The 18,484-nt window shown below is 44.7% G+C and overlaps 1 protein-coding gene across 1 annotated transcript; it reads right to left on the bottom strand.

Annotated features, from left to right (window-relative positions):
- Positions 1-2,389: 2,389 nt before the first annotated feature.
- RXFP3 (relaxin family peptide receptor 3) lies at positions 2,390-8,406 on the bottom strand. Its single transcript, XM_060146288.1, is given in 6 exon segments — positions 2,390-2,511; positions 2,514-2,556; positions 2,558-3,125; positions 3,127-3,800; positions 4,245-4,526; positions 8,362-8,406. Coding segments are annotated over 6 exon segments (1,734 nt in total).
- Between the last annotated feature and the right edge of the window lie 10,078 nt (positions 8,407-18,484).

Genomic DNA, 18,484 nt, shown 5'->3' with positions numbered 1-18,484 from the left:
GGTGGGGACGAGGTGACTCGTTTCATAGAGTTTTTTCACGAAGTCCTTGCCCCCAGCCCCTTGTTTTTCTAGTGCCCAGAAGCACACACTTCAACATATTTCCCCCAAAATCCTGGGCTACCCACACATTATTTTATCGTCAAAATTGAAAAGGCAAGTTGCTTTAATAAAGAGAATCTCTCTGTAAATGTCTAATACCAGTGTTACACATAGATACACTACCATGCTACTATTTGTTCTTTGTGGGTGTTTACTTGTTCATTTATTTTGTATTTTGGAGACATGGAGGGCTTACAGTTCAATTTTTACTAGCCCATGGGTCCTCAATATCAATGTCAGTAAGTTTTCTTTCTAAAGGGCAAAGAGAGACTGATGTGACTACTTTTAAAGAAAAGCATTTTTCTGTTTTCTGAAAAAGGTAACTTCTCAAGGCTACTCAGGATTGAGGATGCGAGGCAGCTTTTGTTTTTGTGGCAAGGCCTGAGTGTTTGCACTGTGTGTGTTAACAGAAAGCAGGGCCAGGGACGCCGGGGCCGTGCAGTTCCCATTTGCAGCCTTAAATCTCAGACGCTACTGGGAATTTCCAACAAAATCACAAAACGATTGACAGTTCCAGAGGCTCTTTAAGCAGACATGTTTGTATAATGATTATTTATGGTATTAAAATAAGCACACAGTAGGTGCCTACATCACCTGTGTTTTGATCCCAAACTAGGTCGCCAAAGAGAACAACCGTAGCACCTCGGTCAAAACTGGCAGCTGGATGGGTAGATTGTTCGATCCCCACTCTGAGCAGCCTCAAGAAAGGACTACTGTGCCGTGACCGGAACGGAATTGTTATGAGAAACGTGTCACCCTTCAGATGGTCCCATACACTGGGGCTTAAGGAAGAATTCATCACGCATGTCAACGTGCTGACCACTCCTTAGAATGAATGGAACTTGGTTAAGGTAGAGTCCTGTGGGAATTCTGGCTCCCTGCCTTCTCTCCTCAATGTTACGAACAATAAGAAACCCCACACCTGAAATCCTGGCGATCCCCTCAAAACAGACTCTCGGTACTCTTTTACCTTTAGGACAGATTTTACCGGAGTCTCCCATTCCCCTTCCCACCCCACAACCCCCCCTTGAAAGATCAGACGCCAGCTTCCAGGAATTTGGGTTTCAGGAACCACATTTCTACAGCATCTCTTAATCTTCCATCTAAGCCAACGAAAAACGCGGCCGAACGATCCCCCTACTTGCTGGCCCAGAGCCTCAATCAAACCGGCATTCCGATTGCCAAAGAGTGAAGGGGGAGAGGCTGCAGGGGAGTCCCCAGTCCCAGTAGCCTGTCTACTCAGACCTGTTCAAGTTGCTCCTGGGCACAGCTCACTTGCAGCGCGCAGACCCGAACGCAAGGAGTGTCTCCAGGTACCCACACGGCTCTCAGGGGAACCCAGACGCCCAGCTTCCAGCGCGCGGCGCAGTCGCTGCTGGGGGACCCAGAGAGCCCCCTTTCTCCTTTAGGGGTCGTAGCCTGAAGAGGTCTCTCTATTCAGCCCCTCGAACTACACTGCGTCCGCTCCCTCCCGCAGAGACTCCACTCCCCCGCGAAGGGGCTCTCACACGCACGCCGGAGGGTTTTGGTCTCGGCGACCTATGAGCGCAGAGGCCATGCAGGGTCTCAGTCGGGCTCCGCGTGTGTCCGCTCTCCCCATCCCAAGTGACAAAGCATACGCGCCACGGGAGGTGGCTCTCTCGCGGTGCATTTCTCCCGAGGGCGGACCAAGATTGTCACTCCTTCCTTCTAACTCCGACGAAGTTTCTTGGTCCCATACTCTAGGCTCTCCGCCCAGCCAAGCAGCAAATCAGGCCTTCGCGCCTGGGCAGTCCCGGAGCCAAGGTGCAAAGGTTTTGTGAGTGGCTTACCCGACTGGATGCACCTTGAGGACCCTTTCAAGAGCTGGGGCGGGGGTGGGTAGTCGCTGGAATAAGTGCGCTCAGTTGTCTGCGCACCACTTGGCTGAGGCCCTCTTCCTTGTCCCCGAACTGCTTTACATTCCTGATGCCTTTCTCGGCTTCTGGGCGCCCCACACAGCCCAGCGCTGACAGCATAAGGAGAGGAAGGGGTGTGTGTGGAGACAAGGGGGACGGAGGCTGGTGGCTTGGTCCATTGAGGCTGGTCTCGGCCACTTTGCCACCTTCCTCTCTCCACCTGGGTTCGCAGCCTCCCCTCTCCGGAGAGGGTCCCCTGGCCACTTCGTAGGCTGCTCCTTTGTGTTTCTCTCTCTCCTCGTCCCTCCTACCTCTTGATCCGGGGGCCCCCAGCATCCTCTAATCCGCTCTACTCTTTTCCGCCGAGGGAAGGCCACTTGGCAGTTCCTGCGTACCCCGGGCCTCAGCCTGCGTCAGTAGGCGGAGCTGCTGGGCAGCAGGTCGTAGCGCCCCTCGCTGTAGACCACCACGCCGGGCGGAGAGTAGAGCATGTCGTGCTCCGCGGCCTGGTGGAGAGGCGCCAGGGCCTGCCGGTCTGGTCCTCGGGCTCCGGCTTGGTGGCGGCGGAGAAAGGGCGCATTGCTAGTGAGAGAAGGCGACGCGAGGCGCCGCAGTAGATTCTCGAGCGCATTGCGGAACTCGCGGCGCACGAGGCAGTAGAGGATGGGCTTGAGGCAGCTGTTGGAGTGCGCCAGGCACACGCTCACCGGGAGCGCGTATACCTGGCACAGGAAGTACTCTTGGCTGAAGGACACCGCGTTGAACTTGATGAGGATGTTCCAGGTGGTGAGTGCCTGATTAGGCAACCAGCACAGGAAGAAGGATAGGACCACGATGGTCACTGATTTGGTGGCCTTGGAGCGTCTCCGGGCGCTGGCTCTGGCCAGGCCTCCCCCGGCTGCTGAGGCTCCTACTTCGGTCCCTGCCACGCGGTGGTCGGAGATGAAGCGCACCGGCAGCAGATAGCACAGGCTGATGATGCCCAGCGGCGGCAAGAAGCCCAGCAGCACCTTCTGCAAGTGGTAGAGGCCCAGCTAGGACTGCCTGTCGCGGCCTAGCGACTTGTCCGGGAAGTGCACCAGGCACAACTCCTCGCCCATCACCTTGATCGTGGTGGAGAAGATGGCTTTGGGCAGCGAGGCCAGCGCAGATCAACACGCGCACTGCTTTGGCCGAGAAGCGGCAGCTGTCCCCCAGGCTCCGGCCGCAGCAGTCACCCCCGCCGTGCCCTCGGGTCCGGTGGCTCTTAAGAGCCAAGGCCACCGAGTGGCAGCGCGCCACGCTCGTGGAGGTGAGAAAGAAGACGCTGGCGTACATGTTCATGGACGTCACTGTGGATACGATCTTCCACGTGGCCTTGCCAAAATGCCATCTGAAGTCGAGGGAGTTTTCCACAGCTCAGAAGGGCAGGGTGAGCACGAACTGCATGTCCGGCAGCACCAGCTTGGTGACGAAGAGGTTGATGGAGGACTTGCGCCAGCCCTGCTTACTCTTCATCAGGTAGAGCGCCAGGAGGTTGCCCGTCAGCCCCAACGCGCAAACCGCCCAGTGCACCACGCTGATGAGGATCCTCACCCGCGTCTGGGTGTCCGCGCTCTCTGCCCCGCCGCCGCCCGGGGGATGCCCTGGCGCCGCGCCGGCTGGCAAATCTAGCCCCAGCTCCCACGACAAGTCCTGGAGCTGCAGTGACGCGTTGCCGCTAGTGTTGGTCGCCTGCAGAAGGTCCGGCATCAGACTGAAGAGTTCTGCGAGCTCGTCCCCGCCAGCCACCTTATTCATGGTGGCTTTCGCGGCTGCAGCGGCCACCTGCCTGCGCAAGTGCCTCTAGGTCAGGTTTCGGGAGAGAAGCCTTAAGGGAGTCCAGCTCTCCCGGGGTTCCGGCGTGCCTGGGGGTTTTCAAAGCAGCCGCGGAAGAGAGCGCCTAGGACCAGGGCGCCAGGCGCGTCCCCGGCGAGCGGAGCTTGGCCTTGGGCGCGGGAGTTGCGCGGAGCGTCTGTTCTGAAGGGGAATTCGAGAGCCTAGGAGCACAGCATCAAAGGCGAGCGGTCGGCGTCTAGAGGTTCTCCGGCCTAGAGGTGGCAGTCTCCGGGTCCCTACTGTAAGAGTCAGACTTTGCCCCCTGCGTTTCCCGCTGTCACTTGGTCACTAGCGCATACCCGCCCTGCCGCTCAAGGCCGCTATTGGGGGCCCTCTCCTTCTCTTTCAAATACCTTTGTCGGTTTCCTCGGCAGTTGCGTGGACGAGGCTTCTGAACAGAGTTCTGTCTACCTCGCTCTGACTCTCTGCAGGGCTTTCGATGCTGCCCTCGCGGCTTCGCGTCTCCGTCTCTCCGCTGTTGTCAGCTCCCAGGGAACTGCCAGCAGCGTTCCCGCGAGTTGCATCCCCACCCGCCAAACCGAGGCCGCGGGCTCCCAAGGAGCCTGCGTAACCCCCGCGCCGTGAGAGGGGGCGCTTTCCGAGGTGCTGAACTTCGCCGCGCCCGCCGCGGGGGAGCGGGGAGAGGTGCGCTGCAGGAAGAGCCCAGCGGCCAATTTCCCTCTTCCTCTTCAGCTTCAAAAGGAAATGGTCGTAACCCTTTCTTTTCCTATGTTGCTGGAGAAAGTCGGCTTTGATTTGCGATCGCTTTTCCTTTCTTATTCTCAAACATAACTATTAGAATTTTTTCTTTCTCCCTCCCAAATGCACAATCTTCTGCCAATTTTTCTTTTCTTTTCTTTTTTTGCGGTATGCGGGCCTCTCACTGTTGTGGCCTCTCCCGTTGCGGAGCACAGGCTCCGGACGCGCAGGCTCAGCGGCCATGGCTCACACGCCCAGCCGCTCCGCAGCATGTGGGATCTTCCCGGACCGGGGCAAGAACCCGTGTTCCCTGCATCGGCAGGCGGACTCTCAACCACTGCGCCACCAGCGAAGCCCCCATTTTTCTTTTTAAAAGCAATGATAGTGGCCTCTTTTTTCCTGCCCAGACCTTAAATCAGATGAGGGCTCTTCCTGAATACACAAACGCCAGCTCCACTTCCCCTTATTAATTAGCTGACCACTTTAATTGGTGTCTGTGACTGTCAGGATTTTCAAAGCGTCTTCACATAACAAAACTCTGGGTTCATGTGTTGCCCTCTGCTTTGGTGTATTCTGAGAACTGAAGCGAAGCAGAGCATGTAATTGGTGTGCCGGCTTTACAGACATTAGATGTTTAGCTCTCAGCCCAGAGCTCTTCAACAGATTGTTTACTCATATACAACCCCACTCTACCTTGATGCAGTTGGAATAGAGGATTTCATAAGGCTGTTTTTTGGCCACCAGCCCCCCATTTCCACTACTATTATAATCAGAACTCTTAACCAGTGATTTTTTTTTTTTCCAGACCAGTGGAAGTAAATTCTAAGGAATCTTTTAAGTTCCTTTGGGCAACGGGAACCAATATAAACCATTTGAATTACTTCTTAAATTGAAGTTTATTTAAATGTCAGATCAACCGCTCTGGTGTAAAATGTACATTTCTTAGGATAAACTTAAGAAATTTGAAATGTTTTCCTCACTGTCCGGGACTAAACTGAAACAAAAGTATCTTACGCGTAACTGTCCTCACTCTTGCAGAGCTCGTGACTTTACTTACAGAGATAAAGAGTTTGTGCCTTGAAAGCAGAGGTGATAGAAAAAGCATAGTGAAAAAGAAACCGCGGTACCCAAAACATGTGAAGGGAAACGGAAACAATCTTGATTCCCAAGCGGGAACACAGTTCCGGAGAACACGCTTCACGGTAGTCTCTGGTCTACTCCGTTTACCCGCTAGAGGGCGCCAAGGCTTTAATCAAAACCAAAACCAAACCAAACCACTTCCTTTGAGAAGTTCTGATCTGGAGAAACTCAGCTCTGCGCGGAACCGATACACGGGTCGCTTCTGTTTACATCTCTTATCCCTGCTTTAGTAGCCTCATCTTCAAGTTTACTTTTCACTCAAATTTTTACTAGCTCTTTCTCCATCCGATTTTTATTTCTCCTTTATTTAAAAAAAGTTTAAAAAATATTTCAAGGTGCTGTTGCAAAACAAGGAAGCTTAGGGCATGCCCCGAAAGCCTTTTGCCTTGGTTTCCTAGTGTGTACGTGGGAGGAATTGTGGTTTTCAAATATTCTGAGGCTAGGTGCTAAGCAGGTTAATTCTGAGTCAGCTGGGGAGCTTGATTATATTTCAATATAAGTCGCTGCTCTCCTCCCAGCCCCATGCGGCCACAGAGATTCTGATTCTCAGTGGAGTCAGAAAGGGGCTCAACAATCTACATTTTAAAAACATTCTTCCAGGTGATACTAATTTTCCCCCAAGTTTGGGAACATCTGGATTAACTTTTATTCCTTTTCTGTCTCTCCATGTGAAAAAATTTAAGTCCCAAAGAAATATTAATGTCCACTGGTGGTTGATCACATACGAGGATTGGAAGCAAAGGAAGAGAAGGGGGTCTCAACAGGTTTCCTTAAAATCACATTTAGGCCCAATAGTGATATTTTCTTCACTGTAGGACAGGGGGGACCATGAGCTCCTGAGGTCTGCCAGGCCTTGAGTACTTGGCAGCAGGACTCAGACTGAGCCCCTAGGAGAGGCTCTTCCCAAGTGTGACTCCCAGAGAATGCTGCCAGAGTGCTTCCGGGCCTAGAAGGCTCTTCATTTCCAAATCTGTTCTCTGAAAATGAAGCACACGTGTGAGCAGGAATTTATAGCATCACTTAATTAAGTCTGTGTCATGGAAGGAAAAAATCCCTTTTCAAATAAGTTCTTTTTCAGTATGACCTTAAGATATTTTAGACCATTTTTCTTAAAGGCAAGGGCCATGTTTTTCTCAACCAGCATCTAAAATATTCAAAGAGAGAGGCATATCAGTCATGGTCAAATATCATTTAGGTATACTGTTAAAATATTACCAAAATCTTACCATACAAATTCCTAACGTAAAATTTGGAAAATTGACAATGTTGTCAAATTGTATGTTGATCCATAAGGTTGATCCTTATGGAAAAATTAAAAGGGGATTTTTTAGTTGGTTTTAACCCAGCTGTTACCCCTCCTCCTGCCCCATTAATCTAATTGTGTGTCAAGTTTTATTACTGAGGATCCACACTTGTCAGTCTGTTTTCCCAAGTTAGTACCTTTGCTAACAATGTTCTTGTGCAAGTTCTTCCTCTATTGTCATCTCTCTCTTCCCCCACTTCAACATATTTCGATGTTACTTACACTGTTTAATATTACTGACAAAAGGTTACTGTCTGGGGGGAAGCTTTCTGAATTCTCCGAGAAATAGGTATTGATCTTTTCCCCTCTCAATTATCACAGAACCCTCTATCAGCACACCTGTTAAGGCATGCCTCCCTATCAAGAAGTGCTGTGGCTCTTTCTGAATATGTCTCATCTTGTTTAAGAGTGTCAGCCTGGCAGGGCAGAGTGTGTATCATCATCATCGTTGTTTGCCCTTAGTGCTGGGCTCAGACTTTTCACATGTATGGGCACAGGACACACTTATTGATTGGACTCTGCATTCAGATGCAATCTTCCTACTAAGGCAATTCCTTCAAAGGTAACTTACAAGTTTCCCCTAACTATCTACTCCTATAGAATATCCAAGTCTAACTCCAGGGAATTGATTTATTTAAAAAACCTTTCATTTTTACCTAAGCTGGACCTCCATCTATAAAGCCACCTGCACATTAAAACCACTTAAAAATATTGATGCCCAGTGCCGACCTTACACCAATAAAATGGGAATCATTTGTTAAGAGTAAGATATGTGGTTCCATAGGGCTTATTATAAAAAATTGCAGCTCCCCTACAGCTGGACCATCCATATTTCTTTTGCCCAGAGGCACATTCGAATCTTTTAACCGATTCTTTTGCTATATACTGCATAACTCTGGTTGAAATACTTATATTGGTATTTTATTTTTTCATTGTAGACATTAATAGTTTACTCCCTACCATGGAAGGTGAAAGTTTAGCTTTTTTCTCACACATCCTCTCCTTCCACTTCTCCCAACATTCTGACACCCTCCAGTTTATTTATATTGTACTTTTGAAAGATCCGTCCCCAGCATTTTCACTGTAATGACTATGTAAACATTAACAACTGAGCCATATATAGTATATGATTGTTATTCTTTTCTTTCACAACTTTTTGTCTCCATTGGAATTAATAATTATCTTTGTTACTAAGGTAGGAAAGACCAAGTAGAAGCTACTAGAACTGCTTCTACCTACCAAAATAGTAAACCAAAACCATACCACCCACCGGAAGGAATCTTGGAGGAATAAGTGTTATCATCAAGGATTTCAAAGACGCAGAGGTGGAAGTGAAGCAGCAGCTATTTCCATTTAGGACAACAGGCACTGCTGCATCTTGCCCACATTTTCAGTGATCTGCTGGCTCACTTCTTCGGGGTTGGGCAGCATCTGGGGTCACAGCTCCTGCAATGCCCACCAGATCTCTTCCTTCAACTTTTTTGAGTCATCAGCCAGCCACATATGCAGCTCCATGCCAAAAGGTGTCATCTTCTCCTGCAGGCCTCTCACTGGCGATATCGGAGGCAGTGAGAGACAGACATGGACTCAAGTTTGTTTTCATAGGTTCCAGAAGAAGAATATTTGTTTTAAAAAGGAAGACAGCAGGGTAATATGTCTGGAGGTGGTTGAAAGTCCTCTTACTCCAGCTCCAAAAACTAGTTGGCCAACAGATTTAGGTAGGTTGTTCCAGCAGGCGAAGAGCAAAGAACCAAAGTTGACCCTGGGTGGGAGACCATGCTGGAAGGAATGGCACACGATGAGAACAGGACGAGCAAGTGTCAGATCACACAGAGCCTAGGAGACCATGATTGAGAGTTTGAATTTTATTCGAAACTCAAGAGCAAGCTACTGGAGGGATCTAAGTAGGTTTAGAGATGCTGTTGGTGCCCTGCCCATCTCCCCTCCTTACATGCCATTTCCCTAGTTGCCAACTTGACCTTCAGATACCAGCTCCTGTGACTCTTTCCCAGTGGCCTTTCTCTGAAGCTGCTTTGCTTGTTTGTGGGGCTGCCTATAGGTGGTGCCTAAGATGGACTTAATCTCCCACTCTCACCTCTCAGAGGAGCCTACAACAAATGACTGATGGAGGTTGGTGTATAGGTACCCCAGCTTCCTTGTCCCTTTGTCAGAGTAACTCTGATTATGTGTTTTAACTTATTCCCCAGAGTTTAGAGATAAGCTTTAGCTGGCAGAGTGGCAACTTGTTTGACGATACATGCTTATTGGGTTTCTCCCGTTCCCTGTCACACTTAACTTTCAGTGTCTTCAGGGGCCTCCTTCCAAATAAACTACTTTCACTAGAATTTTTGGTTCTGGATCTGATTTGGGGAGAGTCCAAATCAGAACAGCAGGGGAATTGGACTGTTCACAATCCAGTTCACACATTATAAAGACCATACTGATTGGTGAAACAGTTATAAGGCATGAAGGGTGCAAACTGGGAGCCTGGAAAAAGACTACTGCAACAGTCTAGGTGGGAGATGGTGGCATCTTGCCTTAGTCGATTCAGGCTGCTATAACAAAAACACCAGAGACCAGGTAAAGGAAACAACAAACGCTTATTTATTACAGTTCCAGATTCTGGGAAGTCCAAGATTAAGGCACTGGCAGATTTGGTGTCTGGTGAAGGCCTAGTTCATAGAAGGTCATCTTCTATTCTTCTATGCTGGGTCCTCCATTGTAGAAGGGGCAAGAGAATTTTCTGGGGTCTCTTCTATAAGGGCACTAATCCCATTCATGAAGGCTCTATCCTCGTGACCCAATCTCCTCTCAGAGGTCCCACCTTCTAAAACCATTACATTGAGGGTTAGGATTTCAACCCATGAATTTTGATGGGACATAAACATTCAGTCCAGCTTAAGGGTGGTGACTGTGGAGGTGGAGAGAAGTCCTGACTTGAATTTTTATTTGGACAGTAGAATCACCAGGATGTGGTAATGATGATGGGTTGGAAGGGGTTAGAGGTGAGAGGAAAAGTAGTTTCCAATATGTAGTAGTTTCCAATCCTAGGTGGTTAACAGACATTTAGTGTGATGGAAAGACTGGAAAATGAAAAGACTTTGGTAGAAGATCAAGAGATTTCTTATGGACATATTGCCTTTTTGACCTCCAGTTGGAGAAGTCAAACAGGCAGTTGAAAACATGGGTATGTGGAGCTTGCAAATTAGGACTGGACTGATCTTTAAAGCTATAAGAACAGATGAAATCATTCAAGGAGAGAGAGCATAGAAAAGAAGACCTGAGCCAACATGTGGTACAGGAAAGTCAGTTTCTTAAAATGAAGTTTCTATGACTTTTTTTGGAGGAAGTTATCATAATGAACATTTTAATTTTATTATCTATTTTAGAAATTAGTTCTCTTGGAGAAAACTGGAACTATCTCCACCAAGCTGAATCTGGATAATAGAGACAAATAGAAAATATTAAAAAGAAAAGTTGAGCATATGTTTACTAGGACTAAGACCTTGAAGAATGTGATAAATATTTTCACTAAATACAGAAAATATTGATATACCATTACCTGGGGTCCTTCACAGATCAAGAGAGGCCTGGGACTCCTCCAATATTTTCCTAAGCCTCCTAATATAGATAAATATAGATACAGTTTACATACTGATATGTACTCTAATGAAAACATGCCAAAACAAATTACAAAATAATATTGTTATAATTTACATATTTACTATTTAAAAATTTGGTATTTTAATGTAAGTAAAGACTGAGTTGATGCAAAAGCCTAAGTTTGATGCCATTTGTGAGTGCAAGATCCAGATCTCCCCCCCTACTCCCTACACTCTTCCGTTCCCTCTGATGCCAACCACTGTGATAACTTTGGACCCAAAGAGGGAAGAACTCACCTTGGAGTGGGAATGATGTTTCTTTTCTTCCCTGATGTCCTCTTTGTCAATAAACAAACTTTGAACCATAGGCTGTAGAAGAGGAGGCATCATCTACTCTCGGGCTGAGGCAATTGTAGGGCTGGACTTCAGGCTGGGTGGATGTCTGGGTGGGCTGGACTTCCCTGTGGAAGGAGTTGGGCTGAGATACTCAGATTAGGAGCCTCAAAAGAGTAGCCAAGGCTAGTAGCAGGATAAGCAGTCCTCTGTGAGATTCCTTCTCCAAGTGTTTAGAGAAGAGTTGTTGAAAACCATCGCCTGGATTTAAGTGGGAATGAAAGAAGACATTTGAATTCATGCCTACAGTGGATTGGTGCCAGGAGAGAAAATTAGCCTGGAAAAGAGTTATAGGACTGTACATTGTGACCTGATTTTCCAAGGTCACGGGTGATTCATTTGAAGTTCACATTGTTGGCAGAAGGGGCTAAACAACCACCAGGCGGATTTGTGGAGTATTCAAGCATTCTTCCTGGATTCTTGTGGTTTCTTTGCAAGTGGAATACAAGGTAGGGATGGATTTTCCTTGGGATGGGGCTTAGAAAATGAGCACTGGAGATATAAATAAAAAGTATGACCTCAAGATGGTTTCTTCATACCAAAAGTATGGTTTCAAGATGTAACAATGAGGAAATATGTCTGGTAAAGATGTGGTAACATTCATTATGTGTAAAAGAGTCATTCTGCTGTGTCTTGAAACAAGTATAAAGACTGTCTGATGTTTCGGTACTTATAATCACAGAGATAATATACTGATGTGAAAAGTTGAGTAAACATATAAAGCTATAATCCAATTAATGTCACCTATAATTAACGGGTAAATAAAGTCTAGGATGTGAGTTTGGGGTAGTTTGTTCTGGGAAGATTTCTGCTGGGCAGAAGAACTTGAGCTGGATCTAGATAAGAGAACAGGAAATTACTCCCAGAGTCAGATTAGAGAGAAGATATATAATCAGAACTTTATAGAGTCTGGGATTCTACAAAGCAAAGTGTGTTTTCAGATAAGAGAGAGGAGAAAAGGATCCATCCTCTGGAGATCCCTTTGGAGTCTGTACAGGCACCGCTCACTCTGCATTACTTCTTCTTAATCTGCAAGTATCACATCTTTCGTTCTACCGTAATTATAAATTGAGTTCTTACTATGTGCAATGCAATGTGTTAGGTGTTTGGACAATTAACAACAAAAACGTCAATGACACAGTATGATTAATGATTGAAGTGATGATAACAATCACATGTCACATTTATTTGGATGCTGTATTATTTTCCTAGGGTTTCTGTAACAAATTACCACAAACCAGGTGGCTTAAAACAACAGAAATGTATTATCTCACAGTTCTGGAGGCTAGAAGTCAGAAGTCAGGGTGTTGGCAGAGTTGGTTCCTTCTGGAGGCTCCGAGAAGGAGACCATCCCATGCCTCTCTCCTAGCTGCTGAGGGGGTCGAAGGTAATTTCTTGTCTTGTAATTGCATCACTCTCATCTCTGTCTCTGTCTTCAGATGGCATTCTCCTCTCCGTGTCTATCTTTGTGTCTCTATTTTATCTCCTTATAAGGGCACTAGTCATTGAATTAGGGTCCACTCTAATCCAGGATGACCTCATTCTAATTACTTTCATCTGCAAAGACCCTATGTCCAAACAAGATCACATTCACAGGAATCAGGGGCTAGGATTTGAACATATCTTTTTTGGGGACACAATTCTACCCACTACAGATAACAACCGTGTGCACTGTGCCAAAGGTTCTGCATTATCTTACCCAATGCTCACAATGGGTGAGATTGACACTATTGTTATCCCAAATCTGATTTCCAGACTTTTATCCCCAGAACTCCAGAGTTGTAAATTCAACTGCTGCTTGACATTTCTACATGGTTTCTGATTTTCCTTCAGTTTTCTCAATCTTAGTAAATGGCATTACTATTCACTTAACTGTTCAAGCTTAAAATCCAAGAGTAATTCTTAATTTCTCATTTTCCCATAAAACCAGTCTAACCCAATTTAGTAGGTCCTGTTATCCTGTTCTCAAGAACAGAAACAAAAACCCTGAAGACCAAAAAATTCCTGAATTGATCTCCTTCTTCCCATTTATTCACTTCTCTCTGCATGAGTTATCTCTTCCGAGATAATGATTTATGCTGAAACTTTATGGCTTAAAAAAACAAACATTGGGCTTCCCTGGTGGCACAGTGGTTGAGAATCCGCCTGCCGATGCAGGGGACACGGGTTCGTGCCCCGGTCCAGGAAGATCCCACATGCAGCGGAGCGGCTGGGCCTGTGAGCCATGGCTGCTGAGCCTGCGCGTCTGGAGCCTGTGCTCCGCAACGGGAGAGGCCACAACAGTGAGAGGCCCACGTTACCGCAAAACAAAACAAAACATTATTCCACAGTTTGTGTAGGTCAGGAATCCAGGTGCAGTATAGTGTCATTGGCTCAAGGTCTCTCCTGAGGTTTCAGTTAAGGTATCAGTGAGGCTGTGGTTTTATCTGAAGGCATGAGTGCTAGGGAGAGGGATTTGCCTTTAAGCTCACTCACACGCTTGCTGGCAGATCTTCAACTTTCACCATGTGGGATTCTCCGCAGGGCTGCTTCACATTACTGCAGCTGATTTCCACCAGGGCGACTGATGAGGGAGGCTAGAAAGGGAGAGAGAGGAAGAGAGAGGGAGCCCAGCATGAAAGCTGGAGTCTTTTTAGAACGAAACAACAGAAGAGACATGCCCACCACTTCTGCTATCTATATTCTATTGTTTAGAGGCAAGTCAGTAAATCAAGTTCACACTCAAGGAGACGGGAGTTATACAAGAGTATGATTACTAGGAAGCAGGGGTCGTTGAGACTATCTTAAAGGCTGATTACTACAACAGGGCAGGTGCTCACAATATCCAGCAGAAAACAAGAGTTGAAGGGCTACTCAGCTGAGCAGATATTTCAAGAGCCACAAGGTGCTGGGGCAACAGAGATTGAAGTTCAAGCCTGATAAAGTGGAGGAGAATAGGTAAATAGTCCAGGCTTTCAGTCAAAACCCTAGAAGAGGCACATCTGTTTTTTTTGTTTGTTTGTTTGTTTGCGGTGCGCGGGCCTCTCACTGCTGTGGCCTCTCCGGCTGCGGAGCCCAGGCTCCGGACGCGCAGGCTCAGCGGCCATGGCTCACGGGCCCAGCCGCTCCGCGGCATGTGGGATCCTCCCGGACCGGGGGACGAACCCGCGTCCCCCGCATCAGCAGGTGGACTTTCAACCACTGCGCCACCAGGGAAGCCCAAGAGGCACATCTTAACGGTAAGTTCTACACTCTATTCTCACCAACCAGAAAATATATACTTTATTCAACTATATACAGAGCACTCACCAAAATAGGCCATATGCTGGGCCAAAATCAAGGTTCAACAAATTTCAAACGATTGAAATCATGCAGAACATGTATTTATTTTAAACAGCTTTATTGGAGTATAATTGCTTTACAATGGTGTGTTAGTTTCTGCTTTATAACAAAGTGAATCATCTGTACATATACATATATCCCCATATCTCCTCCCTCTTGCATCTCCCTCCCTCCCACCCTCCCTATCCCACCCCTCTAGGTGGTCACAAAGCACCGAGCTGATCTCCCTGTGCTATGCGGCTACTTCCCACTAGCTATCGATTTTACATTTGGTAGTGTATATATGTCCATGCCACTCTCTCACTTCGTTCCAGCTTACCCTTCCCCCTCCCCATGTCCTCAAGTCCATTCTCTACGTCTGAGTCTTTCTTCCTGTCCTGCCCCTAGGTTCTTCAGAACTATATATATATATATATATATATATATATATATTAGATTCCATATATATGTGTTAGCGTATAGTATTTGTTTTTCTCTTTCTGACTTACTTCACTCTGTATGACAGACTCTAGGTCCATCCACCTCACTACAAATAACTCAGTTTCGTTTCTTTTTATGGCTGACTAACATTCCATTGCATATATGTGCCACATCTTCTTTATCCATTCATCTGTCAGTGGACACTTAGGTTGCTTCCATGTCCTGGCTACTGTAAACAGAGCTGCAATGAGCACTGTGGTACAAGACTCTTTTTGAATTATGGTTTCTCAAGGTATATGCCCAGTAATGGGATTGCTGGGTCGCATGGTAGTCCTATTTTTAGTTTTTTAAGGAACCTCCATACTGTTCTCCATAGTGGCTGTATCAATTTGCATTCCCACCAACAGTGCAAGAGGGTTCCATTTTCTCCACACCCTCTCCAGTATTCATTGTCTATAGATTTTTTGATGATGGCCATTCTGACTGGTGTGAGATGATATCTCATTGTAGTTTTGATTTGCATTTCTCTAATGGTTAATGATGTTGAGCATTCTTTCATGTGTTTGTTGGCAATCTGTATATCTTCTTTGGAGAAATGCCTATGTAGGTCTTCTGCCCATTTTTGGATTGCGTTTTTTGTTTTTTTGATATTCAGCTGCATGAGCTGCTTGTAAACTTTGGAGATTAATCCCTTGTCAGTTGCTTCATTTACAAATATTTTCTCCCATTCTGAGGGTTGTCTTTTGGTCTTGTTTATGGTTTCCTTTGCTGTGCAAAAGCTTTTAAGTTTCATTAGGTCACATTTGTTTATTTTTGTTTTTATTTCCATTACTCTAGGAGGTGGGTCAAAAAGGATCTTGCTGTGATTTATGTCATAGAGTGTTCTGCCTATGTTTTCCTCTAAGAGTTTCATTGTGTCTGGCCTTACACTTAGGTCTTTAATCCATTTTGAATTTATTTTTGTGTATGGTGTTAAGGAGGGTTCTAATTTCATTCTTTTACATGTAGCTGTCCAGTTTTCCCAGCACCACTTATTGAAGAGGCTGTCTTTTCTCCATTGTATATTCTTGCCCCCTTTATCAAAGATAAGGTGACCATGTGTGCATGGGTTTATCTCTGGGCTTTCTATCCTGTTCCATTGATCTATATATCTGTTTTTGTGCCAGTACCATACTGTCTTGATTACTGTAGCTTTGTAGTATAATCTGAAGTCCAGGAGCCTGATTCTTGCAGCTCAATTTTTCTTTCTCAAAATTGTTTTGGCTATTTGAAGTCTTTTGTGTTTCCATTAAAATTGTGAAATTTTTTGTTCTAGCTCTGTGAAAAATACCATTCATAGTTTGATAGGGATTGCATTGACCCTGTAGATTGCTTTGAGTAGTATAGTCATTTTCACAATGTTGATTCTTCCAATCCAAGAATATGGTATATCTCTCCATCTGTTTGTATCATCTTTATTTCTTTCATCAGTGTCTTATAGTTTTCTGTATACAGGTCTTTTGTTTCCTTAGGTAGGTTTATTCCTAGGTATTTTATTCTTTTTGTTGCAATGGTAAATGGAAGTGTTTCCTTAATTTCTCTTTCAGATTTTTCATTATTGTGTAGGAATGCAAGAGATTTCTGTGCACTAATTTTGTATCCTGCTACTTTACCAAATTCATTGATTAGCTCTAGTAGTTTTCTGGTAGCATCTTTAGGATTCTCTATGTATAGTATCATGTCATCTGCAAACAGTGACAGCTTTACTTCTTCTTTTCCAATTTGGATTCCTTTTATTTCTTTTCCTTCTCTGATTGCTGAGGCTAAAACTTCCAAAATTTTGTTGAATAATAATGGTGAGAGTGGACAACCTTGTCTTATTCCTGATCTTAGAGGAAATAGTTTCAGTTTTTCACATTGAGAACAGTGTTGGCTGTGGGTTTGTCATATATGGCCTTTATTATGTTGAGGAAAGTTCCCTCTATGCCTACTTTCTGGAGGGTTTCTATCATAACTAGATGTTGAATTTTGTCGAACACTTTTTCTGCATCTATTAAGATGATCATATGGTTTTGTCCTTCAGTGTGTTAATATGGTTTATCACATTGATTGATTTACATATATTGAAGAATCCTTGCATTCCGGGATAAACCCCACTTGATCATGGTGTATAACCCTTTTAATGTGCTGTTGGATTCTGTTTGCTAATATTTTGTTGAGGATTTTTACATCTATGTTCATCAGTGATATTGGCCTGGAGTTTCCTTTCTTTGTGACATCTTTGTCTGGTTTTGGTATCAGGGTGATGGTGGTCTTGTAGAATGAGTTTGAGAGTGTTTCTCTCTCTGCTATATTTCAGAAGAGTTTGAGAAGGATAGGTGTTAGCTCTTTTCTAAATATTTGATAGAATTCACTTGTGAAGCCATCTGGTCCTGGGCTTTTGTTTGTTGGAAGATTTTTAATCATAGTCTCAATTTCAGTGCTTGTGATTGGTCTGTTTATATTTTCTATTTCTTCCTGGTTCATTCTTGGAAGGTTGTGTTTTATAAGAATTTGTCCATTTCTTCCAGGTTGTCCATTTTATTGGCATAGAGTTGCTTGTAGTAATCTTTCATGATCTTTTGTATTTCTTCAGTGTCAGTTATTACTTCTCCTTTTTCATTTCTACTTCTATTGATTTGAGTCTTCTCCCTTTTTTTCTTGATGAGTCTGGCTAATGGTTTATCAATTATGTTTATCTTCTCACAGAACCAGATTTTATTTTTTTGATCTTTGCTATTGTTTCCTTCATTTCTTTTTCATTATTTCTGCTCTGATCCTTATGATTTCTTTCCTTCTTCTAACTTTGGGTTTTTTTGTTCTTCTTTCTCTAATTGTTTTAGGTGTAAGGTTAAGTTCTTTATTTGAGCTCTTTCTTGTTTCTTGAGGTAGGATTGTATTGCTATAAACTTCCCTCTTAGAACTGCTTTTGCTGCATCCCATAGGTTTTGGGTTGTAGTGTTTTCATTGTCATTTGTTTCTAGGTACTTTTTGATTTCCTCTTTGATTTCTTCAGAGGTCTCTTGGTTATTTAGTAGTGTATTATTTAGCCTCCATGCGTTTGTATTTTTTACAGATTGTTTCCTGTAATTGGTATCTAGTCTCATAGCGCTGTGGTTGGAAAACTTGATACGATTTCAATTTTCTTAAATTTACCAAGGCTTGATTTGTGACCCAAGATATGATCTATCCTGGAGAATGTTCCATGAGCACTTGAGAAGAAAATGTATTCTGTTGTTTTTGGATGGAATGTCCTATAAATATCAATTAAGTCTATCTTGTTTAATGTATCATTTAAAGGTTGTGTTTCCTTATTTATTTTCATTTTGGATGATCTGTCCATTGGTGAAAGTAGGGTGTTAAAATCCCCTATTATGACTGTGTTGCTGTCGATTTCCCCTTTTATGGCTCTTAGCATTTGCCTTATGTATTTAGGTGCTCCTATGTTGGGTGCATAAATATTTACAATTATTATATCTTTTTCTTGGATTGATCCCGTGATCATTATGTAGTGTCCTTCTTTGTCTCTTGTAACAGTCTTTATTTTAAAATGTATTTTGTCTGATATGACAGTTGCTACTCCAGCTTTCTTTGATTTCCATTTGCATGGGATAACTTTTTCCATCCTCTCATTTTCAGTCTGTATGTGTCCCTAAGTCTGAAGTTGGTCTCTTGTAGACAGCATATATACAGGTCTTGTTTTTGTATCCATTTGGCCAGTCTATGTCTTTTGGTTGGAGCATTTAATCGATTTA

Source organism: Lagenorhynchus albirostris, chromosome 3, assembly GCF_949774975.1.
Source record: "Lagenorhynchus albirostris chromosome 3, mLagAlb1.1, whole genome shotgun sequence".
NCBI classification, from domain to species: domain Eukaryota; kingdom Metazoa; phylum Chordata; class Mammalia; order Artiodactyla; family Delphinidae; genus Lagenorhynchus; species Lagenorhynchus albirostris.
The sequence above is the reverse complement of the archived record's forward strand: the minus strand, read 5'-3'. Positions and strand labels throughout refer to the sequence as shown.